Source organism: Vulpes vulpes, chromosome 4, assembly GCF_048418805.1.
Source record: "Vulpes vulpes isolate BD-2025 chromosome 4, VulVul3, whole genome shotgun sequence".
Classification (NCBI taxonomy): Eukaryota; Metazoa; Chordata; class Mammalia; order Carnivora; family Canidae; genus Vulpes; species Vulpes vulpes.
The window spans coordinates 119,305,578-119,333,083 of NC_132783.1; the positions used below are offsets into that span (position 1 = coordinate 119,305,578).

The following is a 27,506-nucleotide window of genomic DNA, read 5'->3' on the forward strand; positions in this document are numbered from 1 at the left end:
TAGAGGCTGAGAATAACCCTTTGGTTTCTAGCTGTTGAAGAAAAAGCTTTAATGTTCACCACGATCAGATTAGAAATTGTCAGGACTCTAATCACGGGGCGGCGACAGTCAAGGACGAAGAGAGTCTCCAGTGCATTTACTGAATGGCACCCTGGTCTGCAGGCCTCAGTTCACGCTGAAGGGCTTATAAAGGAACAATCCCATGATACATATTGTTCTTTCTTGTAGACATTTTTAAGGATGTTCATTATCAATGGCTTTCAGATTTGGCCATTTATCAGAATCATTTGAATTGCTTTTAAACAGTGCAGATTTCCAAGCCCACCTCAAGCCCATTCAATCTGAACTTCTAAGCAAGGGGTAGGGGCAACATGTGTTACAAAAGTATCTTCTCAAGTGATCTGATGCAGTCGGTAGGGATGTGGGAGCCCTGGCACAGCCATCTTTCAACATAGATAACCAAAAAAGTTATCTCCAGGCCCCGTGCTAGCACCAGTGATCCTATGTCTGAGCAAATACATTTATTTTTATTTCCTGGATACTGTGATTCATATAACCGATTGTGTTGCTCTTTTTGCATTGATTCAAGTGAAGCCTAAGAGGCAAATATGGCTCCTTCTAGCAACAATATTGGAAGAAAATAGTGGCCCTTTGACTATTAACAGTTCTGTCTTCATCTTCTCCTTCTTCAAAGATCTCATTTCTCCCTGGCTTCTGTTTCTTCACCAAATTATTTCTTATATATATATATTTTTTTCTACCTTTTTACCCCCTTTACCCATTTCTCCCATCTCCCAGCTCCCCACCTCTGGCAGCCACTGATCTGTTCTCTGTATCTATGAGCTTGAAGCTGATGTTTATAAGGGAGATAATAGGATATTTGTCTTTGTCTGACTTATTTCACTCAGCATGATGCCCACGAGGTGCATCCATGTTGTCACAAATGGCAAGATTTCATCCTTTTTTTGGGCTAAATATATAATATGTAATATATAATACATAATTATATATACATTATACATATATGTATAACATACTATACATTGTATGTTACTGAATATTATATATATATATATATCACAGTTTCTTTATCTATTCTTCCATCAATGAATACTTAACTTGCTTCCATATCTTGGCCATTGTAAATGATGCTGCAGTGTGCATGGGGGTGCAGATAATTTCTCAAATTAGTGTGTTCACTGTCTTCAGATAAATACCTGGCAGTGGAATTTCTGGATCATATAACATTTTCTATTTTTAATTTTTTGGGGAAAATATTTTTAATTTCATATTTGGTTTTATGGCAGGTATTTTTGTACTTTGCCTCAAATCCTGTGTGGAACAAAGTGTGACAGAAATAAATAATAAGTACTATCCTAAATATTTGTATAAGCCTTGATAATTTTTTCTTCACTTGAATTGGGGTGTTTGAATTTACTGTTTATTAATTTAAAAACGCAGTTTAGGGTAAATCACAGCAGAAATCACAATATAAACCTGGTTGCAGGTGGTGCTTGGCTGAAGGTTTGTTTAATCACCTTTTGCCCTCTGGGGGAGTGTGAGTGGAGTGGGGAGCATATCATTTGCTGTATCTCGTTTCCATAAAAGACAAGGACATAGTCTAACTTTTATTCAGAATGAAATCAGCAGAGTAAAAACACAGCAGTTACAGATATGAAAAAGAACTTGATTCCTTGACAAAATCAGTCCTAAAGGAGTAGGAGTGGACCGTAGCTGTGCTCCACTTTACATACAGCTACATAGGAAGACAAAGGTGGTCTCTAGAACATCTTATGAAAACAAAAGAAGCAACTGGTGGATCCAAGAAAATCATTTGTGGTCATAGTCTGCATGAGGTGGCTCAAGCTTGCTTTTAATCCAAGCCTGGTATTTCTGGGTTATTAGGGTGTAGATTCCAGGCTTTTTGGCATCACCACATTCACGACCTGCAGAGACTAAGGCATAGAAGGCACCTTTGCAAACCAAAGGGCCACCTGAGTCACCCTAGAAAAGAAGAAAATAGATATTTGGTGAGAAGCTGTTGAACTTTTTCTGCCATCAATGACTCATTACTCAAAAGATTGTTATGTGGGTCCTTGGTTTCCCTGTGTCCTGAAAAGTGTCTGATACAGCCCCTTACTCAGTGTGGGTTGTCTCTGTCTCTGGCCAGGGCAATGATTCCGTCCATCTGTCTGTCTGTCTCTACATCCCTGTGTCTGTCTAGGACCATATTTCCACCCATCTGTCTGTGTGTTTGTCTATCTCTCTGTCCATGTCCCTGTCTCTGTAGGATTACATATGTATACAAAGATCGGTAATCAATGATATAGAACTTTATTCATTAAGGAATGAGTAGATATAAAGTTTAAAGTAATTCACTGAAATGAAAGAAATGTTTAAGTTGTGAACTTCATTTTGGTGCTCACAGAGCTGACACCAAGTTGCTACTGAGATGGGCAGAAAAGAGAAATGTATCGTAGTAAATACATTGGTGGCAGGGACTCTATCTTATTTTTTATCCTGTTTTTGCATTCACCTATAATTGAACATAATGTTCTGCACATACACAGCACCTCGTAAATCCATCCTCAGTGAACTGATTCTTGAGGACTCAGAACTAAACATGTAACTAAAATTCTGTCAAGGAAAATCACAGGGTGATAGGAGGGGGCTTTCAAATCTGAAGAGCAGCCTTTGCCTCTGCTGCCACTCACATTGTGAACTGCAGCACTTTGTGCTCTGGTTGCCATGGAAATAGAGGCTTAGGGGTATGACAATCTTGGGGCACAGCAGATACACGTGATCTTTAAAACCACCATGCTCTCTGCTCGACAATGCTTCATACAGTATGATGTGAATAGTGCATTCTAATTCCTTAAAAATTAGTAATCAATCCATCTGTGTGATTTATCACCTGTAATCACGAACACCTATGTTTTTTTACTGCCTCAGGAAACAAAAGATTCTGAAAAGTATGACTCCTGTTCCTTTTAGTCAATGTGTCAACGTTATTTAAGAAACACACACGAGGGGATCCCTGGGTGGCTACGCGGTTTAGCGCTTGCCTTCAGCCCAGAGTGTGATCCTGGAGTCCCAGGATCGAGTCCCACGTCGGGCTCCCTGCATGGAGCCTGCTTCTCCCTCTGCCTGTGTCTCTGCCTCTTTCTCTCTCTCTGTGTCTCTCATGAATAAATAAATAAAATCTTTTAAAAAAAGAAAAGAAACACACACTATATATTTGAGCTTCTTGCATTTGAGCCTTCCAACACCTTTGATTGATTACCTTGAATGGTGGGTTTGGGGGGAGGGGCGCAGAGAGGGAGTTATCTTTCAGTCACCATTAGTGACCTCAGCCAAAGTTAGGCTTTCTAAGGACTGTGACATCCCCCAGAAGAAGCCTGTAAACATTATCAGATATAGTCTGTCATCCTGATTAACAGACATTGAATGAGTACTTATGTGTTGGGGACGTTTTTACGAGTTGTTCACACTGGTAGATGAGAAAGAACAGAGAACTCAGTGCAGGACTGGAGAGGAACTCTCTGGAGTTATGATTTTGTGTTCTCTGTCCCTCTCCTCTGTGCTAGGGAGCAAATGGAGCCTTGACTGCATATAGCACAGCGCTCTGAGATGTCTATTTGACTGGCAGACTCTTACCTGGCAGGAATCCTTCTGGCCTCTGGTGTCTCCTGCACATACCATGTCTGCAGTTATAATAGGGTTGTGGTTGTAATAACTTGGGCTGTTGCAAAGTTTTCGATTTATGACAGTAACAGTGACTTCGCGAAGGGTATCAGAGATCCTTAAACATTGTGGGTCGGTGGCTCCCCAGCCAGTAACCTGGCATTTTGTTCCAGCTCTGATATCATTTTTGGAGCTTGGGTGGAGCAGCTGGACATATTTGTCAAGCGTTGCAGCCGTGTGAAGCTGACAGATTGAAAAGAGAATAAATGATCATTCATTCCCAGTAGTATTCTGCTATTAGTCTGAGCAATATATGTGTGGTCCCTCTGGTCTAGGAAGGCATCCCTCTTCTTGAATCTACTTTGGTGGTAGCCTGCAGCTGTATTTGTGGTTGTTGCTTTTCTGAAATGCTCTCCAACCCCTGTAGAGCTCAATGATGCTTGGGGAGGGAGCTTAGACAGAGCAGGAATTTTGCCCAGTCTTAAGCAAACTGGCCTTTGCTCTGCATTGGATGGTTTTCTGTGGAATAACATCCATAGGTCATGACTTTGAGGGCTGGGCTGTTTCCTGCAGGATAAGACCCTTGAGTATGGTCTAGACTAAGTTTGAACTAAACTAAGTATGGTCTAGACTAAGTTATAACTCACTTATGTGTCCCTGAATTCACTTGTCTCTGTTGCATATAGGACTTGTATTTTTTATTTGTTAATGATAAAAGCACTTGGGAAAAAGGCTTTCAAAGGGGGATCCTTGGATTTGTTGGGATGTTCCCTCCCACATATATGAGCATCAGGGCTGCTTTTTCTTGTTTAAACACAGACCTGATGCATTGGTGATAAATTCTTGTTTCTTTCAAAGCAGTATGTGAAGTAAAATGGGCCCTTCCAGGATATGTCACAATTACCTCAAACATGTGGCTGGTGCTAACAAAACGTTTTTATGTAACAACTGAACTATGGTGTATAAGAATGCTGGAGAAATGGAAGGAAGGCAACACTACATACCTTAATCAGCATAATGTCATTTGACTTACGATGTGATATAAATCTTGAGAATGGTATAAATTTTTCAACCTCAAATGTTTGTTTGGAGGCTTCATTCTTTGAGAGAGAGTGTGCTCCTAAAATCACTTTGAAAAACTGGACTTTTTCATGCCTAAAAAAAGAAAGAATAGAAGTAATAGATCAAATCCCAAATAGCCTAGTGAGGAAGAGAAATGGTGGAAGACACACAGGAACAAGGACCACCTATTTGGATTAGGTGGAGTGACAGAGGTCTTAGTGGACCCAAGCATGAATGAATGATATCAAAGGCCAAAAGACTTTCTCTCAGACCCACCCCGCTTCCCTAGTATCGCAAAAGAATATCAGGACTTATATCCTACTTATATCCTACTGTGGGGAAAAGAAGTAAAATTCTAATTGACTGATATCAAGTTTACAACAAAATTATATCAATATATGTATTTTTTTTATTTTTTTTTAATTTATGATAGTCACACAGAGAGAGAGAGAGAGAGAGAGAGAGAGGCAGAGACACAGGCAGAGGGAGAAGCAGGCTCCATGCACCGGGAGCCCGACGTGGGATTCGATCCCGGGTCTCCAGGATCGCGCCCTGGGCCAAAGGCAGGCGCCAAACCGCTGCGCCACCCAGGGATCCCTATATCAATATATGTAAAATGAAATTATGTTTCTCAAGTTGTGGGTTGAGATTTATACCCACCATTGTTAATTTTTAATTAAGGTAAAATATACAGAACATAAAATTTATAACTTAAACCATTTTTAAATGCACTGTTCCATGGCATTAAATATATTTACATTGTTGGTCATTTATCACTACCATCAATCTCCAGAACTTTTTCATCTTCTCAACATTAAGTGTTTTAGTAACTAAAAGGTAAAGACTCAACTGTGCATTTGCTAATCTGGTATATCCAGACCTCAACCCAGGGCAACATGGGGAATAAGATCCATTATGTGGCTGTCAGATAAGCTATGTTCTGTCCTGTTAATTAGAAAGATAATTCAGACAAGGATAGAAAGCTTTCATCAAGGTGAAAAATTACTCCTGATTTGAAATATAGATACTGTAGGGTTAGTAGCCATTGATAACTCCATTGTGGAAATTTAGAGGATATAAAAAGATGAGTAAGATAAAGAAACAACAGTTGTTTTTTTGTTTTGTTTTGTTTTGTCTTACCCCAGTAATATACAGCTCCAGTACCAGTGTTTTGATAGTGCCACAATTGATTTGATTCACTGCATGTTGAAAAAATTATATTTACCTCTAGTTATGAAAACAGAAATAAGTTTTTTTGAGATCTTGAAAACACCTTGGGGCATTCAGCATACTATAAAAAAAATCCCATTTTGATGTGTGCCATTAGGAATCAGCTACAAATCCGTTAGAAAGCAGGGAAGATTCTAAAAAGACTTACACTCGTTTACATTTAACTACTTCATTGTCACTTGGAAAAGGGATCAAGATAGATTACATTAAAAACATCCATGCCCAGTCAGATGGAGAAAGACAAAAACCATAGGATTTTGCTTATATGTGGAATCTAAAAAAAACAAAGCAAATGAACAAACAGAAACAGATTCACAGACACATAGAACAAACTGGTGGTCACAGAGGGGAGGGGTGGGCGGATAGGCAAAATAGGTGAAGGGAATTAAGAGGTACAGACTTTCAGTTATAAAATAACTCAAGGGGTTGAAAAGTACAGCAGAGGGAATATAGTCAATAGTATTGCAATAACTTTCATGACAGTATGTGAGTATACTCATAGTGAGTATTTCATGATGTGCGTAATTGTCAAATCACTATGTTATACATCTGAAACTCATAATATTGTATGTCAACCATACTTCAATTAAAAATAAAAACAGAAGCACCTGGGTGGCTCAATGGTTGAGCATCTGCCTTTGGCTCAGAGGGGCAATCCCGGGGTCCCAAGGTGGAGTCCCACATCTAGCTCCCCGCAAGGAGCCTGCTTTTCCCCCTGCCTATGTCACTGTGTCTCTCATATGTAAATAAATAAAATCTTAAAAATAAATAAATAAATTTTAAAAAATTAAAATAAATAAACACACACATTCATTCATACACTCAGATTAAAGATTAATAGGAATTAAAAGCCACAGAAACATGCAGAAAAAAGAAGAAAGTGTTGTATCAGGTTTGAAAAATAAGCTCAGGACTACAATGGGGTAGGTTTGCATATGGTAGGGCTTGACTGCCGGGAATGACCACTCTTCAGTTTCTACCAAAAGAGTTTATTTTGGTCTATTTTGGGAATTTCAGCTCTATTTGTTGAAAAGTTTGCCTATTGCAAAATCAGGATGGGGATGAAATTTCTCAAAGGATGTGGATCAGATTTCCTAGGATTGATTTAAACTCAAATTCAACATACTCGTGAAACCCAAACTTTGGGGGGAGGGGACAGTGGAGAATGATAACAAATCCCCAGGACTCCTGCTTTAACGGAAAAGATGGATACATGCATAAATAATGAACACAAGGATGGCTGTGGGGTATAAATGCGGGTGTAGAAGATGAATTTTGATTAGGGGATGGGTGCTGAGAAAATTTTTGGTTTTCCTCATCTTTTGTCAATTTCCTTGATTAGTTAATGCCTTTGAAATATTTTGGTTATTTTTCTCTCCACTGGGACAAGTTAATACTCAAAACAATGCAAACAGACCATGAATGGTTTCGGACTTTCCATTTCCTGATACACTTCAGCTGTAATCTATACTACAAAGGTCAATTTTTCTCCCCACAGGATACCTGGAATTACCTGAGTTCTAGGATGCCACCTCCTTAGCTAAACACAGGTCTGAATTCACACAGAGAAGTAATAAAGCAGTATTTTCATTTGTTTATTGTAGGGTTTCTCCATGGGTGGTCTTTGCTTCAGAATTATCTGAATTATTATGTTTAAAATGCAGCTTTCTGAGTTCCACCCTGGACTTACCTAGAACAAAACTACATGTAGAGCAGGAACCAATGTGTTGCTTAAATAATCTTTTTCTGTCTACTGAAACATCATTTCTTTTCTTTTTTTTTTTTAAGATTTTATTTATTTATTTGAGAGAGAGAGAGAGCACAAATGAGGAGGGTGGAGCAGAGGGAGAAGGAGACTCCGCACTGATCAGGAAACCCAATACCGGGCTTGATCCCAAGACCCAGAGATCATGACCTGAACAGAAGGCAGACAGTCAGCCCACTGAGCCATCCAGGCACCCCAAAACATCATTTCTACTGGGCCTAAAAAGAACCCTTTCACAGTGTTGTTCAAGTTGATGTACTGTATAGCCCTAATTGATGGAAGAGTTCTTTGGCTAAAGATGACACACATGATAAGTAGGGAAACTGAGCTTTTGTGATTCCAAGTCCAGTGTTCTTTTCCATGAAACTTCTGGAAGCCTCATGCCAAGCCCCATCAGGCCTCTTATTTCCTCTGCCAGTTTACCTTGACACTGAGCTGTGTTTCTGCTTTGGCCCACTCCTCCAGGGCTGACAAAGACAGAGTCCTTACTCCCTGGAGGTCTCTTTAGTCTAAGAGAGGAAGGAATTACCTGGCTGTCAGAGAGGGATTGTTACAGTCCCATCCTCAACATGCCTTGGTCATTAGACTTGTGCCTCAGTGACTACCATGGAAGGTACAGATAATAACATGATGACATGATATAAAAGTTGTTATGTTACTGTGCTGTGCCATGTTTTGTGCTAACAGTTTACATATTGTCCCTCAGGATTATCCCCACTTTGCAGATGAGAAGACTGAGGCTCAGGTAACTTCACAAACTTGAGAAAGCCCCATCGATATTAAGGGGAGGCTCCAGGATGCAAATGCAAGTGGGATTGCAGCTCATCTGGTTTGAGCCCAGGCCTGAACCTTCACCATTCCACTCTGGATGCCCTGAGCGGTCTGAGATGGGGTGAGGCCACGTGAAAGGGGCTGTGCCAGTTCATCTAATTTATAGCCCAGGCAGGTGAGAGAAGTGGGGCTCAGTGTGTGGGGGGGATTCAGGAAGACAGTGGAAAACAACTGGTGAAAGTTTTGCTTCTGATAAATTGAAATGTTGAAAAGATTAGACAAGAAGCTTTTTAATGGGTTTCCTTTTACAGTTGGCAAGGCAACTAATAGAACGGCCAAAAGATGCAGTAAGGACTGCGTGGATGGGTAGAGAGAAGGGGGCACCTCAGATTTGGCTTCCTTCACCATGAGAGCTGAGCCTGGAGTTAGTAAGCTATTCCCCCAGGATACTTGGGAGTACATTTGTGGGAAGCCACCATTAAACTATTTCATAAATATTTTGGATTTCATAAAGCTTAATATTTTTCCAAGCACCAAACCGCCTACATTTTTACACCCAAGTGTCCTGGAGAGGAAATTTGATCCACATATTCTGGAGTTCTTTAAACTCTGGCCATTTAAAATGGTATTTAGCAAGAGTTGGTTTTTCTTTTCTTTTCTTTTTTTAATTCCAAGATATCTTTTCCCCAATTTGTCAGTTTGAGGACCCACTCCTATCAAGTCAAGTTCACTTGACAAAATTTTAAATTCAAATTAATAATATTATTTACTTTTGGATAGCACTTTATTGGCTTGTGAAGGACTTCACACACTGTGTTTATGGCTTAGAAAAAAAAGAAAGTCCTCGAATTTATTTCCTTCTTTCTATCCAGACTTTGTTGAACATTTATAATAAGTCAAGGTCTGTGTCTGGGGAAGTTAGAATCCACCTGAATGTGTCCTGTAAGGATATATGAAGACATACATATTTTGAATTGAATGAACATTTTTTGATAGTCACCCTCTGCCTGGCTGGTCCCCGGGAGACAAGTGCTCTAAAAGGGACAGAAATGATAGGGACACAAGAGTGATTTCTATGACAGCTAAAACTCCATTTGAATGAAGTAGCCATATTAAGCTGGAGATTAGTAGCTTGCTATTTAGAAATAAAGCAGAAATTCTCACTTTCTGCAGGCTTCAAAATTTCTAAATTTGTGACTAGTCTTATTAAAATGGGGGCAATCGACATGGAGAAACAAATCAATTCAGTTGTTCCATAGCCTGGCAAGCAAACCATTATGGCTTTTCCTTTTGCAAAGGTTGCAGTATCCCAAGAAGAATTTGGGACTTTTTTAGCTGGGGTAAGAGAATTGCAGACTGAAATGTACTTTGAGAAAGTTCCTGTTCTAAGCATCTCAGGGAAATAGATCTTTCTTTCCTTGTAGAAATCATCTAGAACTTTTTTTTTTTTCCCTGCTGGGAAGCTTGTTGCCCCCTTACAGCTGTGATTCCCAAACTGTGGGCCTCAGACCTCTGGGGTGGGAGGTGGGGCATAGGAGTTAACATAAGAGGTCTAAAAATCTATAACAAAGCAGGCTTCTCCTACATATAGCAATAACATCTGCAACTTATTTGTGCTTACTGTATGCTAAGCATATTAAAATATTCAAATAGATACTATTTAATTCTCCAAACCCCATGAAGCAGGAACTACTATTATCATTCTCCTTTTGAAAAATGGGAAAGTAGAGGTGTAAACCCAGGCTGCTTTATGAGGTCAGGAACACTGCTGCTCCAATTCCTACCATTGCTGCCTTCCCTGGCCCTCCACAGAGGACTTGGATCTGTCCAATGGCCTGCCTGGGAGAAGTGCCCAGATCTCCTTGAAAATGAAAACTCAGGGCAGAAAACTCGGATGTGCAAGAGAGAAAGTAAACTCCATCTGTTGATCAGTAATTAGAGAAGCTGAGAGTAGATCAAAATCTTGCCATTCACCACAGCATGGATGGACTTAGAGGACATTATGCTTGAAGAAAAAAGCCAGAGAAAGACAAATACCATATGATTATATATGTGGAACCTAAAAACAAAACAAAACAAAAAACAACAAAACAAACAGTAACAACAAAAAAGAGAGAAACAGACTCACAAATACGGAGAACAAAGTGGTGGTTGCCAGCAGGCAGGAGTGGGAGGATGAACAAAATGGGCAAACAATTAAGAGCTACAAACTTCCAGTTAAAAATAAGTAAGTCACAGAGATGAAAAATACAGCACAGGGAATTGAGTCAATAATATTGTAATACCCTTAATCACGGTGAGCCTATCATAATGAACATAATTATTGAATCACTATGTTTTATACCTGAAATTAATTTTAATATGATATGACAACTATATTTCAACGAAAGAAATACACATATATGTATGATGGAACTGTTATTCATACCCCTTGACATTACATCCCTGTTCATCAAACATTACTGTGCTCATTAAACTTAGAATGTTAGAAACATAATTCTCTTCTGGGAGAAGTGAGCTTCGCTTCTAGCCGGTGGAGGTAAAACACACCAGCCCAGAGTAGGTACTCACCGAGGGCGAGGGCGGCAGTGGGCTGCTGATAGCACCCATTGTGGGTGAATCAGCACTCCTCCACAGAGATGTTGGCCGCGGTACTGAATGGAGGCCATGAATGGCCTGGAATGTGCCGACACTTCTCTCCCTCCAATAATCTCCATGCTGAAACCTGCAGAAGAAGACCCAAAGATTTAATATGAAAGATCCAAGAAGATTATTTCATGTAATTCTTTTGACAGTCATTATATCATTTCAAAGATTTAAAAAACACTACAATCACCTAATAGCTATTATAATTTTACTGATAAGCAATTGTATAATACACTTAATAGTATATAACATATAATTGTATATAACTTAATGATTTAATGATAAACATAACTCATAATAAAGTTTAGAGGGATAGACATGGTTGTGAAAAATCATTTTAATTGAACAGTAACAACACAATCACTAGAAATTCATTTAATGCACAGATGTGGTAGGTATAGGAGATACTTACACTGTGCAGTCATGTAAGCTCCAGCAATTAGGAAAAATAGAGAAAAAGAAGAAAACTTCCTCATTTTAATAGCTGTAAGAAGCTTAGATGAAATATTCTGACTGGTGAAGGAAGAAGGTTCTGAAGACTGAGCTTTGACTTTGAAAGTTTAATCTCTCTCACCACAAGTGCTCCAGACAGTAGTGTTGGAACGTGAATGTTGGTTTTTCACACCTATGTTTAAAAGTGCTTATCAATTTGAGGAGACCAGATCTATGGTTTTAGCACTTTTTATATGTATATGCAATAAAGAACTCATTACAGGAGGTAACTATCTTCAATATCTGTATGAGTACTCATGTTATAAATGGTGAAAAAATAAAAAATATCCAAGTGATAAGAACTTAATAAAGTTGCAGACAGAATCCAAAGATGTTCATTGCTCTATGGCAATACATATTATTTTTCCTGGTGGGAAAAGGTGCCTATCATATTTGGTTTCTCTCTATTTTCAATTTGGACATAGATTTATTATGTGGAGAGACATGGAAACTTGCACAAATTGTGATTACATTGCAATAGGGCTTAGGTAAAGTCCGAACATCATCCAGAAAATCCCATATATTTTGTAGCAAACTTATTCCTACTCATACTATTTACTCTAAATTTGACCAAAATTGTATTAATTTTAGTTACATTTTTGAGAGGTTTCATAATATATTAGAGAGGAACAAGAGTAACATATTTTTAATTCCAAGTCTCTCCTTTATACTCATTTTTAATTGAAAATAATCATGTGATTATCCAGGGCATTGATAATATCCTTTAAAAATCAGAGACCACATTCCATAATTCTCCCCAAGAACAGATGATAATCCTTTGCCAGGCTTTCTATGGTACTTTCTCCTTCACTACCAAAGCTATTAGACTTAAGACTCTACAAGATTCTTTTTTTTTTTTAAACTTTTATTTTATTTTATTTTTATTTATGATAGGCACACAGTGAGAGAGAGAGAGAGAGGCAGAGACACAGGCAGAGGGAGAAGCAGGCTCCATGCACCGGGAACCCGACGTGGGATTCGATCCCGGGTCTCCAGGATCGCGCCCTGGGCCAAAGGCAGGCGCTAAACCACTGCGCCACCCAGGGATCCCTACAAGATTCTATTTGTGCTTCATACTGATCACCAGCACAAATTTTATAAAATGAGTACAAATAGATAAATCTGGCACTGAAACCCCAATCCAGAAATACTGACCAAGATTTACCTTGAATTAATAGAACTTATTTTCTTTTTTCTAAAATGTATGCATTATATATATATATATATATATATATATATATATATATATATGAGAATTGAAGTCCAGAGCTGTTATACTTGGCAGATTGCAAGAAAGTCCTACCAAATTGTTGCTTTTTTAGCATAAGATAATAGGAATAATAATAAACAATATTATAAAGGTATATGCTATATAATTTAATTATATAAGTGCAGTGTCTTAAATTATTTTCAAAATTCTCTTTACATGATTATTTATATATTTTCATGTCTTCTTATGTTTGCGAGGCAGGCAAGTCAACTATTATATTACAACTGAAGAAACAGGCTCAGGGAGGCTAAGTAGTTTATCTAAGGTTACACAGCATATGGAACTGGAACCAAATTATTTGCTTGACCGAAATAATTTGTATGTTAATAAATACACTGTCAGAGCACAGAATTTGAAAAATATCCTGTTTTCACCTTACAAGGATACAGCAATAGTAAAGCTCTTCTGCATGTTAATTAAGTGGAATTAACAACAAAACAAATGTAGAATAGTGACTTCCTGTTGCAGAGTCCTGTGGGTGAGACAAGGAGGAGCCGGATTAAGAAAAGCCACAAATTTATTATATGTGCTGCTGAAGCGAGCACGAGAAAAGCCACAAATGTAAACCAATTTGTTAGTGCCAGCCAAATGTCCTTACGAATTTTCAAGTCATCCTTGTCACTGCTAATGTACCTTAAGGAAATCCCACATAAGCCACTTTTCCAAGCTGTAAAGTGGACCTGATGATTCCAATTATCTGCTATATCCCAGTGATGTTGGGCACATAAGGAAATTAACGTGTGACCTGCGGAAGTGGTTTGAACTCTGAGGAGGAAATGAACTGTGTAAGAGGCAAAGCTTCATTTCTGGAGGAGTTGGGAAGCATGGTTAAAAACATCTCTCAGCTGCTTATTTCTGTGTAGAGAGGACTAATATGCACCTAGCTTTTTCCAAATTGCTAAGCATTTTCAACTGAATTTCCAGGGAGGTGGCCGTCAGTCTTGTTTTGTGGATGGAGACTTGCTGGAGATTACAGAGCTAGCAGGTGGCGGAGTCGGTTCTTAAAAGCTTATGTGCTGGCCCCGGGCTCGGGCTCCACCGTTGCTTTCAACCTGACCACATCCCTCCACTGCCTTGAGAAGTCCCTGGGGTTTAGATGTGCTGAAAGATAAGCTGGCTCTGCAGAGGGGGAAAGGGATTTAGCCATATACACTGCAATTAGACATGGGTGAGATTTAGTTCAATTGGGAGGACAGTCTCATAACTCTTTCTTGTAGCTGACCTGGAAAATTCTGAGAATCAATTTGGTTTATAGTAATGAGTTATTTGCTTTTGGCTTCAGACCGATGGACCAGTTAATAGTATCATTTGTTATTATATTCAGGATCCTGGATTTGAGAACAGTGAGCTGTGTAACATGATGAGCTCGGCGATCCAATTTATTTCTGGGTGTTGGTTTTGTTCTGTTGAGTCTGCTGTGGAGAGAGCTGTGTTTGCTTTGGATGGGGCTTTGCAGCAGCTGTGCTGGGCTGAGCGAGTGTGAGGTGGTGCTCAGCGCCAGGTTGGCTTCTCCAACCAGGGACCTTGCGTCTGCCTTTGCTGCGTGATGTTCAGCAGTCCTCATCTGCTGCTCTGAGAGATGCTGTTTTTGAGCACAGAGTTTTTGTTTTCCTTCATCCCTCCTCTCTCTTTTGATCCTCCAATGTTTTAGGAGACCCTCATAGAACAGCTGTCTGCCCAAAGACCACGTGTGGTTCTCTCCATTAGGCTGCTTTCTTTCCCAGACTAGACACCTGCTTCATCACGTTCATTAGCCACACCCTCTAAAGCCATGCTGCTCAGAACATGGTCCCAACTGTCTCCGTCCGTGACCTGTTCATCACCCACCGGGGGCAAACTGAGGACAGAAACCAAGTCAGTTTAGAAGAAATTATAGCCATTTATCAGGGCTCCACACTAATTTATTTTAGTTAATGAAATTCTACTTATTATCTGTTCAGTCTAACCATAAAACAGGGCATATATTCTTTATGCCTTTTATAAAACTTAATTTTTCTATTCACTTATGTTGCATCGTATAAAGTATCAGTCCACAGTGGACTGACTGAAACCAAACAAAATAACAACAAAAACCCAAAACACCTGGTCTTCTCTGCAGGTAGTTTGACCACTGCTCTGTAGGCACAGCTGCAAAGCAGATCTGTTTCAAGCCCTTCCCTTCTCTTCCTTTTTAGCCTCCTTTGAAAAAATTTCCCAACACTGAGATTTCCAAGACTCCCCTGGCTGCCCAATCCTCCTCAGTCCTAGAATTTGGCAGAGTTCCCCTGGGTCCTTCCTTTATGGCCCACCACCCGAAAGCCTTGATTTCTGTCCAATAATGGCTTAACTCATTTGGTAAATGAATCTGCTAACAATTATAATAAAGTATGGCAGTTTTGAAAATTGGCTGGGAATGGTTACTGGGGTGCCATATGATGACATTGTGTCCAAAGGTCCTAAGAAAATATACATCCACTTTCACATTCCACCCATGCCTCTCTTGAGATTTCTTAAAACGGATGAGCTTGAGAACAATCATTAAGGAAAGCAAAGTTCCCCTTGACTGGGACCTGGGCTGGGGCTTTGGCCTGAACCTCAAGGGTAGAAGGTTTCTCAGTGGTCTTGGTAGTCAATGGTTTCTCTTTGGCAGAGACATTGGGTGAACTGGGTTGCAGCTTATGCAGTTCTGCTTTTTCCTGAGCTATTTAAATGCTCCTGAAAATCACTCCAAGGCCTCCTCTTGGTGGAATGGTAGTGGGGATGAGAGTGCGTTAGAAGAAAATTTGTTGTATCTTCCTCCTTCTTAACTTTCTTCGTCAGAACATATTTTGCATATGAATCACCTTCCTTTCTTAAATATGAATGTTTCCTACCCACCACTGCTGAGTTAAGTAACACAATAGTCCTTTCACCTCCTCCTTCCTTAACTCCAAGTCAGTTATGGGATAGTAGCAGCGGACAAGAAGAGCAATGGCTAAATACAGGATGTAGGCAGAAGGATGAACCATGGGAAAACACCTCTAGAGTTGGCTCCAGGCAACTGCCAAGCTGGGTGCCTGGTCAGACACTGTCTTTCTCTCAGCTGTTTTTCCAGGTACAAGCTGACATCTCTTTCTTTTCTTCTTCAGGGTGGCTTTTGAGTTCATTTTCACTGAGCTGAAATGTTATGGGAGAGATGAGGGAAGTCCCACTTGGGGTGGTCCCGAAGATGTCCTGGACCTGAGGCAGATCCAGAAAATTTTGCACCCATGCTGTCTGCAGTCTTTGTCCTCAAAGATTTACACATGTGAAAATCCTTTCACCAGGAATGACTGCCAAAGGAAGGTTTGCAGCCCTGACCTCTCTTCCCAGCTCCAGGCCAATGGGGACATTGGCCTTGCACAGAGGAATTGAGGACTTTTGAGCCTGGTGGGGTTTTAGTGAGAAAACTGGGGTCAGCATGTAGGTAAAGTCAAGGAAAGAACCAAAAGAAAGGTGGAAGAGCAGGAAAAGAAGGGAAGGAAATAAATATTGTAGAGAAAGAAGGAAACAATCAATCAAGGATGAGAGAACACATTCACTTACATTTAAACATCTCAGATATGGACCAAGCCAGATATATCAGCTTTCTACAATAGAAACAGATCTTTTAAAAGGAATTGTCGGGATCCCTGGGTGGCGCAGCGGTTTGGCGCCTGCCTTTGGCCCAGGGCGCGATCCTGGAGACCCGGGATCGAATCCCACGTCGGGCTCCCGGTGCATGGAGCCTGCTTCTTCCTCCGCCTGTGTCTCTGCCTCTCTCTCTCTCTCTGTGACTATCATAAATAAATAAAAAAAATAAAATAAAAAATAAAAGGAATTGTCTTATTATATTGAAAGCAAGTCAGCTGTTTGAACTAATCAGAAGGGTTTCATAAAGTCACAGTAGGCAAAGTAGTAGGTATTTCAAAGAGGATGATGAGATTTTTTGATAAGGCTATGGCCTAGCTGGAACTCAAAAACTGAGTTGTTTCCTTTAGATGAGATCAAGTAGAAATTATCATGTACTTCTAAGTATGATAGAAATACTCTTACCAAAGACTGATGCTTGACCAAACAATACACACGCACATGCGCACACACTCTAGCACATCTCCATCTCTACCCTCACTATCCCTGAAACCCTATCTACTCTTTATCACAAATTTCAAGTGGATCAAAGATTGTCTATGAAAAAATGAAATAATTATAAATCTAAGTGAAATGGTAATTTTTTTAAAAATATTGATTTATTTCAGAGAGAGTGAATGCACAAGCATGCATGAGCAGGGAGAGGGACAGAGAGAGACAATCTCAAGCAGACTTCCTGCTGAGCTCAGAGTGGTCTCTTGATTTCATAAACTCTGAGATCATGACCTGAGCCTAAATCAAGATTTGGACTCTTAACCAACAGAACCACCCAGGTGCCCCTGAAATAGCAAATTTAAAATACTATTTGACAGGGGAAGGCAGAAGGGAAACCGTCAGTGTTAGAGCATATAAGATTTTATGATTTAATGTAAGGCAAACAATACTGTAGGTAATGTCCAAAGACTTATGACAAAATGTCATTTGTATTGGAAAACATTCCCCTCTGAAAGGTAGTATCTTTAATATATGAAGTGGTCTCACAGAATTGATCAAAAAAGATAAGAATAGTAATAAGTGGGTTCAAATGGTGAGCAAATAAATATAAATACAAATAATACCTTAGTTGAGCTTCCTCACATAAATAATATTTTAAATCTTAGTGATTGTAAAATAAAAAATAAAGCACAGTGCACATTTTTTGGAAAGCTTAGGAAGTATAGGTTTGATACACAAAGAGCCTAACAACAATAGTACACTGATAAAAAGATCACTAGACTAAGAAAAGAGAATTGAATAAAGGCATCATCTACTACGTTTTCATGGTTGGTGGGTCAGTTGATGGATTTTTAGCAACAATGTTATTGTGATATTTCTCTCAGATCTTGAACTGTATAAATTATCTTTCCAGTTCCTTAATTCACTTTTTCTTCTTCTGAAAGTCAAAATACACACTTCTATTCTCACCAGAATTTCAAGTCACCGGCCTTCTTGTAATGTAGTCATGTCCATTAGTTCTTCTGCAACTGCCTGACTTCTTTTTAGTCTGAACAAGACAGTCAAAGTAACAAGGCCCACCTAACAACTCCAGGTTTGTCTACCCTCTTACTTAATCTTCTACTATGGAATTGTCCAATTACACTGCACCCTTAAAATTTCCTTTCTCAGATTCTGGCTTAAAGAGTACTGCTGCAGAAATCACAGATCTGAGTTGGCTACCCCAGGGTAGGGTGTTCACTGTGCTCTAGAAATTCTTTTACTCATCTCTTGTTCATTCTCTAGCTCATGGGCCAAAATACCCTTTCCAGACTTTCTTCATCTTCTCCAGGACCTTTTTCCCCACTTTACTAGATACTGTCCTGTCACATTCTACTTCAGAAGTTGAAAGAGAATCTGTCTCTTTATCTAACTGCTTATCTTTTCTTCCTGCTTATCTTTTCTTCCCTCTATACTTCTGTAGAGGGACACTTTTATTCTTCTCATCTCCTGAGGACTTCATGTTTTAATTATTTCTTTAAATTGCAACTTGAATTTCTACATGCTCCCTAGTTCATTCCTTCAATATTCATTCATCATCCATCTATCTAACTAACCCTACATTAATTTTGTATGCAAGCAACCAGACCTATCTATTCATGAAAGGTATTCACTTGAATATATTTGCTCCTCAGTTTATCATTCCTTTTCTTTCTTTCATAATCAATTTTTCACCGTCTCTTGTCATTTTGACAGATTGTTTTCATTTCTCACTTTGCTAGTGAAACACAATTTCAGTGACTCTTGTGGGCTTCTCTCAGTCCTCATTCTTTTTTTATTTCTTTGAATCCTTTTGTTCTTACCAACTTTTCCTGGAAGCATCTTCTGTCCCTAACTCCTGATAACTTGTCCTTATGTTCTTCACCCCTTTGATCACTATTTGTCTCTTTACTGCCCTTCCTCTTCCTGTTCTCCAAATTCCTTCTAGAAGTCTCTCTATTCTCTACAGCCCAGCCTTTTTCAAAGTGGGTGCTACATTGCACTAGCCACATGTGTGATGATAGCAGTTGTCCTGAAGCAAAAAGCATTCTGTTGTCCAAGAAGTTTCAGAAACAAATAGGCAATTCAACAAAATTAAGTGTGGTTCTGGTCTTTAGGACTTCTTTGAGCTTTTAAACGCTTATATGCATTGTCAATATCTAGGGGGCTATATGGAGTTAGAATATGCTCAGTTTCTCAAATTTATTTACCACAGAACATTTATTTTTACAGAACGTCTCAAGACACCTGAATTCCATACAACTCATGATGGAAAACTGCGTATATCTTCAGCTTTCCATTGTGACCTCTCTTCATAATCTTGCTCCACCAACTTTTTCTTCTACTACTCTCCTGTAGCCTCTCCTGCTAGCTTTCATATGTTATGCTTCCTAAATGTTCCAGGTGGAAGTTCCTTTTCCCCTCTTTCAAGTGCAAGAGGAAGCTGTAGAAGTAATGTTAACATCTTGTTCAATATTATTATGATATACTTATCATATTTAGCCTATTCATCTAAGATTGTTACCTTCTTGAGAACTATGTCTGTGTACTTTGTACCAGCAAGGAATCATTTCAGCTGCAAGTAGCAAAAAACCCAACCCAGAGGGACTTAAACAAGGAAATACACTTTCTCTTGTACAAAGAAGCTCAGGGGCAGGATAGCACCAGGGTTGTTAATTCAGGGGATCAGTGTTATTGTCAAGACTCAGGTGTTCATCCTCAGTCCTTGTGTTCACTAACCTCATGACTCCAGGTGTCACATTTGGGTACAAGGTTAGAGGAAACATAAAAGTCCACAGCAACTCCTTCAGGTGCATTTTAGGATGCCACACCTTTCTCAGAGGCACACTGGCACCTCTCCGTCCACATTTTGTTGAACGGAACAAGATTACATGCCTCTCTAAAAGCAGTTACTAGCAAGCAGAATATGGTTCCCTATTTCCCACTGGACTGGCTTAGATGTATCTGTGGAGCTGAGGTTTGGATCATCTTTGAGAAGGAATAGACCTGAACAAAATAGGGATTCTGTTAGCAAAGCGGAAATGGACAAAAGTATATTTATATCTTACTCTCTTGCTTTGCTCCTCACGGAGTACAATGAACGTTTCATGGACTTGCTAAGTGAGCAAAGAACAGATAGAAGGTTGTGCAAAATTATGTGCTTAGTCAAGATTTTATAACTTGTTACTTGTCTACTACATTTCCTGATTTTCAGGAGGAAGACTCAAAATTTACCTGAAAAGGAACATTCATAGGTGAATATTTATGGTTACTAACTCTATACTTCAAATATTAAAGACTTTGTCCTCCCTAAACCCTTTACACCAATAATATCACAAACCAGGAATATAATAGAGCCCTTTTGAGTAAAGTCTACAAGGGAGTTCACAGTAATAAAATCAAAATAACATAAAATAGATTCTAAATTAAGATTTTTATTGTTGGGGATCCCTGGGTGGTGCAGCGGTTTGGCGCCTGCCTTTGGCCCAAGGCGCGATCCTGGAGACCCGGGATCGAATCCCACATCAGGCTCCCGGTGCATGGAGCCTGCTTCTTCCTCCGCCTGTGTCTCTGCCTCTCTCTCTCTCTCTGTGACTATCATAAATAAATTAAAAAAAATTTTAAAAAAAGATTTTCATTGTTTTCATCAAAAAAATTATAATTTTGGGAAGCTTCTTTTTATTTTCTCTCATATTCAAGATACCAACCATATCACATTGTAAGTGATTTGATTCCAATAGTTGAATCAGTCTGTATTTTAATTTAGTATTTCCTCCAGACATTCTTTGAACATGTGTCAACAGGAAAGAACATGTTTCAAAATCCACTTCTAATCATTTCTCTCTTAATAAACAAAGTTTGAATGTGTCTTTTAGTTCTCTCTATGCTTTATGAAATTTGCCAAAAAAAGCAAATAAACAAATAAAAAAAATCTAGAATTATCAGAACTGGTCAAGACCAAATTCCAAAGAAGGTAAAATTGACCATGGGGACACTTTCATCTCTATTCTCAGTATCTTGATTTCTCTTAACAATCCTCATCTGCAAGGATTTATTGTCAGCACATACCTGCTGATGTCTCATACCTCAAAAATATTTTAAGGTGTTGCCTCTCTATAGTGTATTCTCATTTTATTCAATGTTTCTTTAATAATAATAATAATAATAATAACTCTACAGATTCAGAGGAAACACCTATAATGATGGACTATCAGGTATGGTGTCAAGGATGAAGATAGTTTGGGTAGAGAATATTTTTTGTTTTGATCAAGTCATATCACATCAGTACCATTTACTCTGGCTGAGTAAAAGGCTGGCTCTGGACATATATTTTGTTTTTGCATGTTATTGGGTGATTGATAAGTCAGAAGCTCCCAAGCTGCCGATACTGGGATGTTTAAAATTGTTACACTAGAAGTGCTAAGGCATATGTATTTCTATCTAATGTGTGTGTAGATTGTGTGGGAGGTGGCCAGAGAAATACTTTAATGTTTGGGTTTCAACCAGAGTACTCTTCTCACTAGAATCAGTTTTAAAAACTTCTTTGAAAAAACAAAGAACATGAAGAGTGAAGATCCCAGGAGCTATGGGCTTCTGGTTCACAAACTGCATCCACACACACAGAGAAGCCATTTCCTCGTAACTTGTAACAAGAACATAGGAAGCTGGACAATGGGATAGCATAATGGTAAGAAAGATGGCCCTTCTCTGAGTGGCAATGGTCTTGTGATAGTAACTGCCAGACACGTGTTGTAAGAATAAAGATTCATGTAGTCAGAAGTCAGAAAAGTGTCCTTGTAACTCACTTGATAGGCTCAAAGCCAGTAGGTTGCAACACCAGCTGTCAGTATTCAAAGACATCAGTTCTACCAAAGCCAAAGATGCTTGGTGTGAGATTATGGTGCTCAGTATTCTATAAGATGAAGAAGCTTTTAATAATTCATAGTTCAGGGAAAAAGAAAAACTCTCCTAACACACCCATCCATCACCCTTCCATCCCAGACATCTAGAATAGTCTTGTTTGTTCCTTAGGCTTTTATTTTGTAAAGGGGTCAGAAGAGATCCATATAGAGAAAAGACTGGTGATGAGAAAGATCATGTGCATCCAAATGACCAATCCTCTTGGAGAAAAGGGTTGAAAAAATTGACATGAAATCTCTTGGTCAAAACCAACATGTGGTAAATCTATTATTTTGTCTAAAAAATAATTTTCTGGGGGAAAATCTCTTCCTTCTCAAGTTTTAAAGTACTAATAATTACCAGTGGCAACAACTGGCATCCTGAACTATATTTTAAACTTATTAAATAAAAGATTACTGTTCCAGTGGGAAAACAAGGAATAAAAGCAGTAGGCAGCCAGCATTTTGCCAAATGCATCAGAATTAAGCCAAGACTCTACAATAATTTAGCAGTGAAGGTTTAGTCCCGGCTGGCATTCATTTTCTAGATAGAGAATCAAGTCCTGGACACAGAACAAGATCAACATGGAGCGTCCATAGAAGGATCATCCAAATATGGACAATGCAAGTAGGAGACAAGGGACAATCCAGACAAGTCTATAATAGGGATTAGTGTTTTCTCCAGTTCATTAGTAAATGCAAAGTTTATACCTGAAGTCTAACCAGTAATACTATTTAGTTGAGATATATGTCTGCATTTATATATGTGATTTTCAAGGTAACTGTTTAGTAAACTTGACATAATTGGACTTAATCACTATCAATAGATCCTTTTATAGTGTAAAGTCCTGAGTTAAAGAAATAACCCATGTACAGTCATTTTCCTACCTGAATCAGAAGTCATTCTGGTGACAGTAATGTACCTCTTTCAGGATGTTGTTTCAACAAAGCATACATATGTCTATTTGGACCACAAGTGTGAAAATCACAGGATATTATTGCTGAAAGTTACTGTTTTGATCAGATCTTGACGGGAAATAGAATCTGACTCAGGAGGTTCAAATGAGGAGATGTTAATGAAGGGACTACTCACAGAGGTATGGGCAAGGCAAAGAGACATGAGCACAGGGACATGAAACAGCAGGGAGCCATTGCTACTCCTGCTCCTCTCAAGAGAGCTCAGCTGTGGAGGAGGGCACCCAGCAGGAACCGTGAGCATGGAAGGACATAGCCCCTGCCATAATCTCAGGCTAAAGCAGGGAGTGAGTAAGGAAGAAATGCCAGACCTGTCCCTCTTCCTCTGATCCCCATCAGTCCAAAGATAAGTTGGAAGGCAAGTTAGCCTAGGTGATGTGGTCCATGGAAGGCGTGGAACATGGCAGGAAAGAGCAGAGACTGGATTTGGGGTGGGTGGAAAAGGACCTCAGAAATCCATCCTTTACATTCAGACAGTCCATAGATAAATCCATGGTGGGCAGAGTGGGTAGCAGGTATGTGACTACATGAAACAACTTATACCTGGTAGAGGTAAGAGTTAACTTGTTAAAGATGAGGCTGGCCCCTCCGCGGATACTGGATGCCCCAGTGCCTAGAGCAATTCATCCTGGTCAGCCTGTGATCATGCCAGGAGATAGGCTGATACTCCCCTAACCACTGATGTCCATAGGGAAATTCTGCAGCTGGCTTGTGGCATCTCGGCCCTCAGCCAGTAAAGACCAGTCTCTCCCTAAGCATGAATGCTGAGCTGGTGGAATAGGCCTGGAGTTGAGGTACTGACATGCTGTGTTGGTTTTGTGTGCAGTCTCTGATGATACCAGGTAAGAAGCTGGTGTTCCGGGCAGCCCGGGTGGCTCAGTGGTTTAGCACTGCCTTCAGCCCAGGTCCTGATCCTGGAGACCCGGGATCAAGTCCCACATCAGGTTCCCCCCATGGAGCCTGCTTCTCCCTCTCCCTCTGCCTGTGTCTCTGCCTCTCTCCTCTATCTGTGTATTCTCATGAATAAATAAATAAAATCTTAAAAAGAAGAAGCTGGAGTTCCCTCACCATGCAGCCCAAAGTATAGCTCTGTTGGGCTTTCGGTGCACTGTTCTAGGATGGACCACAGGGAAGTTGGTCTCATCTCCCCAGTGAACTCTGCTTTGTAAGATCGGGGGCATATGTACTGCTTCGCCAGTTGCTTTGTTTATAAGAAACCCAGGCAGGAACCAACAGGGTAGTGTGGATGGCAGCAGGGCTCCTACAGCAGACATGGAGAGTCCCTTGTTCCCTGGCTCTTTAGCCAAAATCTTTTTTAATCAACTGCACGGCCATTCATGAGGCCAATTTATTGTATAAATTAAGCTGCAAAACTCATCTACAATTGCTTTGCAAAGTGAGGTGATTAGTGGGTAAAATACTGAATGCTGTGATCCAGCCTGTGTGACATTACTCTGCAACCTGACCTGTGGCTGGTGGGCAGACATCATAATGGAACAAAGAATTAAACAGGAAAAGCAAAATACATGTGCCCTTTGAAAACAGTTACATAAGCATCCTTGAATAAATAAGTAACATTTATTTGTGGTGCATTGCAGGTTGCTCAATGTCATCCACGTTTATTTTTGATTGCTTGACACACTACTAAGTTATGTCTTTAATCTCTTCAGCCCAAGTAAGATTTTGACTTCCATACATTTTGCTGTGAGGAAAAGATCGCTTTTTATTATTCCACTGAAGCCCACTTTGTCAGGGCTATAGCAACTAAATCTCCTGTTGACTCTTCCTCTCAACTCAATCCCTGAAAATTAGTTGGAACAGATTAGAGTGAGCCCTCCGAAAGTCATCTTTTTGTTTGAGAGGGGCAGGGAGCTGGAAGGCTCATCTGTTCTTTGATCCTCTGTGACTTCTCTGATCCTGGGAGTCGGTATGACTCATCTCATGCAAGGTCTTGTTGTTCTGCTCACTTGGAAACTTCAGGCTGTTATAAATAAGGCCCACTCCTGGCCGCCTTGACCTTCAGCCTTGCAGCTGGATTCTGCAGACCCCAGAGCCCCCAAAACCCTGGACCAATGCTGAGTGCTCTTTCCACATGTGCAAGGCCATGTCTACAAAAATAAACTACTTTAACAGTTTGGGGCTAAATTGACTTTTTATTGTATAAATTAAGCTTCATCCACACCTGCCCCCTGCATAAGTAAATGGCATCAGAGGGGTTAGTGGGTGGTGACACAGTCAGAGCTTCTGTCGCTTCCTGGAGACTTTTGCCCTCCCTTCTTTTTCCATCATGTGCATCCACTTGGGTGCTGTGAGACCAGGAATCATGGGGTCGTGGAGAGCCACGGCAGGAGGAGGCATCTGGTGGAGGCCAGCCCAAGGCCATGCTGTTATTAACACATTTTGAGTGCTCATCACTTGCCAGGAGCTGGGTCCCACGGATCAGTTCAACCCAATAAAGTCAGCATTCTCATGTGTTTCTGCACCTGGGGGATTCAAGGCTTATCGATGTAAATGTCATGCTCAGTGTGTGGTATTAATAAGTTGTATACTCAGAATTGGAACTCAAGTGATCTGACCCTCGAATCGGGCATTCTTAGCCACTGCTTTATATGGTGAAATAGATTTATTGCTTCCTCCTTCCTTCACTCTCTGACAGAGGAGTTAAGAGTCACAGGAAGTAGTGGGCTTGGTGCCGGAGGGGGTGATGAGGCAGCAGGCACAGGGCAGAAAGGAAAGTGATCTGATCAACATATCCAATCATGTGATGTAATGCTGGTGCTGCTTCTGCCATTTTAATTTTAGAAGAGGATGAAGTAAGAACACAGTCCTTAAAATATGGCTCCTTGAGACTATAGGCAGCATGAGAGGTCGCTGGGGGTGGAGGTCCATCCCCTTTATTATCACTTGGGGAGCTGAGGTTCATGAGGCTGTCTCTGAAGTTTGCTTATTTCTTCTCAGAGCTATGCCATTTCTTAACCCCCTTGTATGTGCAGGACCTGAGCCAAGCACTGTGAAGACTATGATGATAATCATAAAATGATTTCTGCTCACAAGAACTGGATGGCTCCCCAGATATAAAGGACAGTGCTAGAAGTGTAGAGTTGGATGAGGGATCAGCAAAGAGATCAGTGAGAGTGTCACATAGCCCCTTGCATCTCAGCCTCAAGAGGCATTTTGATGGATGGAGAAAAAGAAGTTAAGCAGGTGGATTGAGGAGCAGACCCAGACCACATTGGCCTTGACTGTAGCACACATTTGCCCACAATCTGGTCTTTTTTGTTTTCTATGAAGAGAACATTTAGTCACTTACTAAACTTATCAGTACTTACAGTGCATAACTACTATAGGGCAAGATTTTTTTAAAAACTGAAAAGTTTAAAAAATATATTGTTAAAAAATAAATTACAAAATTCCAAGGTATTGTTTCTTAACTTTGGTTTCTTTAGCAGTTGAGTAAGCAACTTACCCTGAACCACTTCTTTAGTCAGACTTTTTCTGGGTATAAGCTCAGAGCTCTGGTGTATTTAGGGCTTGAGAGATTCCCGCTTCTCCTCTTTTGAAGTGTTAAAGGTTTCTGATTACCTGTTCATGCTAACTGGCCTAGCAGTGAGTGGGACAATATATGGAGGAAATCATTACTTTGCATTTTGAAGACTGAACCCTCCTAATTGAATGTCAAGTGCTCTGATGAGGCATCCTGCCCCTCAGAGGAGAAGCATGTCTTCCTACAGCAGATTTGTGTAGTCTTCCAAATGCAAGTGCGTAATTTTGAAGGATCACCATGTAGGATTGTTCAATAGAGTGGGTGTTTCACTGTTTTTGGCTTGTACGGTGTGTGTGTGTGTGTGTGTGTGTGTGTGTGTGTGTGTATGTGTGCGTTTCAGCCAGTTAGGAAGAGGTTATCATGGCAAATGTGCCATACTTGTTATTTCCTTTTCAAACAGCTTTACTAAATGGCTTCCTTGCAAGTCCCTTCAAAAGTGCTTGCCAGCTATTCTCTGGGAGCATCAGATACATTACAAGTTTTCAATATAGACTGTTGTTTGGATATGGCGTGCTTAGAAGGTGATCATTCATGGCCTTATTTGAGGTTGCATTACTTTAAAGTGAAGGCATTAATAATAGAAAATTAGCATGAGTCAGTGCTCATCAAATTGTCTATTATAGTAAGTGCTGATCCTTTATAAACCAGCTTTGTGGACTAGACCACATAAAGATTAAAATTTTGATTTGCCATCTTGAGAACACTTTGAATACAGAAAGCCAAAAGTATTTTGGATTCCATTCATTCTTGGAGACATTGTTTGGTGTTTTATTCAGTGAATACTTCCTAGATATATTTACAAAGGAGCCAGGCTCAGCATGTTGTCTGGAAGTGTGGTGTGTACATAGGCCCATGATGCACTGTTAGAGTGTAAGCCTGATGTGTGTGCACGTGGGTGTGTGGGTGTGTACTTTGGAACTTTGGAAAGTGGGATATCGAACTTGGGTACATCATATATGGGCACATATATATACAAATACGTAGATATATACATATATGTACACACATATACATATATGTACAACATGTATATCTCACCCTAAAATACCTCTAGTCTGATCAAGTTAGGAGGATTTTTTTTTTTTTTTA

General features: G+C 39.8%; 1 protein-coding gene across 1 annotated transcript; it reads right to left on the reverse strand.

The window, feature by feature from the left end:
* Positions 1-1,615: 1,615 nt before the first annotated feature.
* Positions 1,616-11,728, reverse strand: GZMK (granzyme K). The gene is made up of 5 exons (XM_072755124.1): positions 11,571-11,728; positions 11,084-11,237; positions 4,689-4,839; positions 3,658-3,927; positions 1,616-2,004 (listed from the first exon to the last, which is right to left on the reverse strand). The coding sequence occupies exons 1-5, from the start codon at positions 11,632-11,634 to the stop codon at positions 1,831-1,833; spliced, it is 813 nt and encodes a 270-aa protein (XP_072611225.1). The 5' UTR covers positions 11,635-11,728; the 3' UTR covers positions 1,616-1,830.
* Between the last annotated feature and the right edge of the window lie 15,778 nt (positions 11,729-27,506).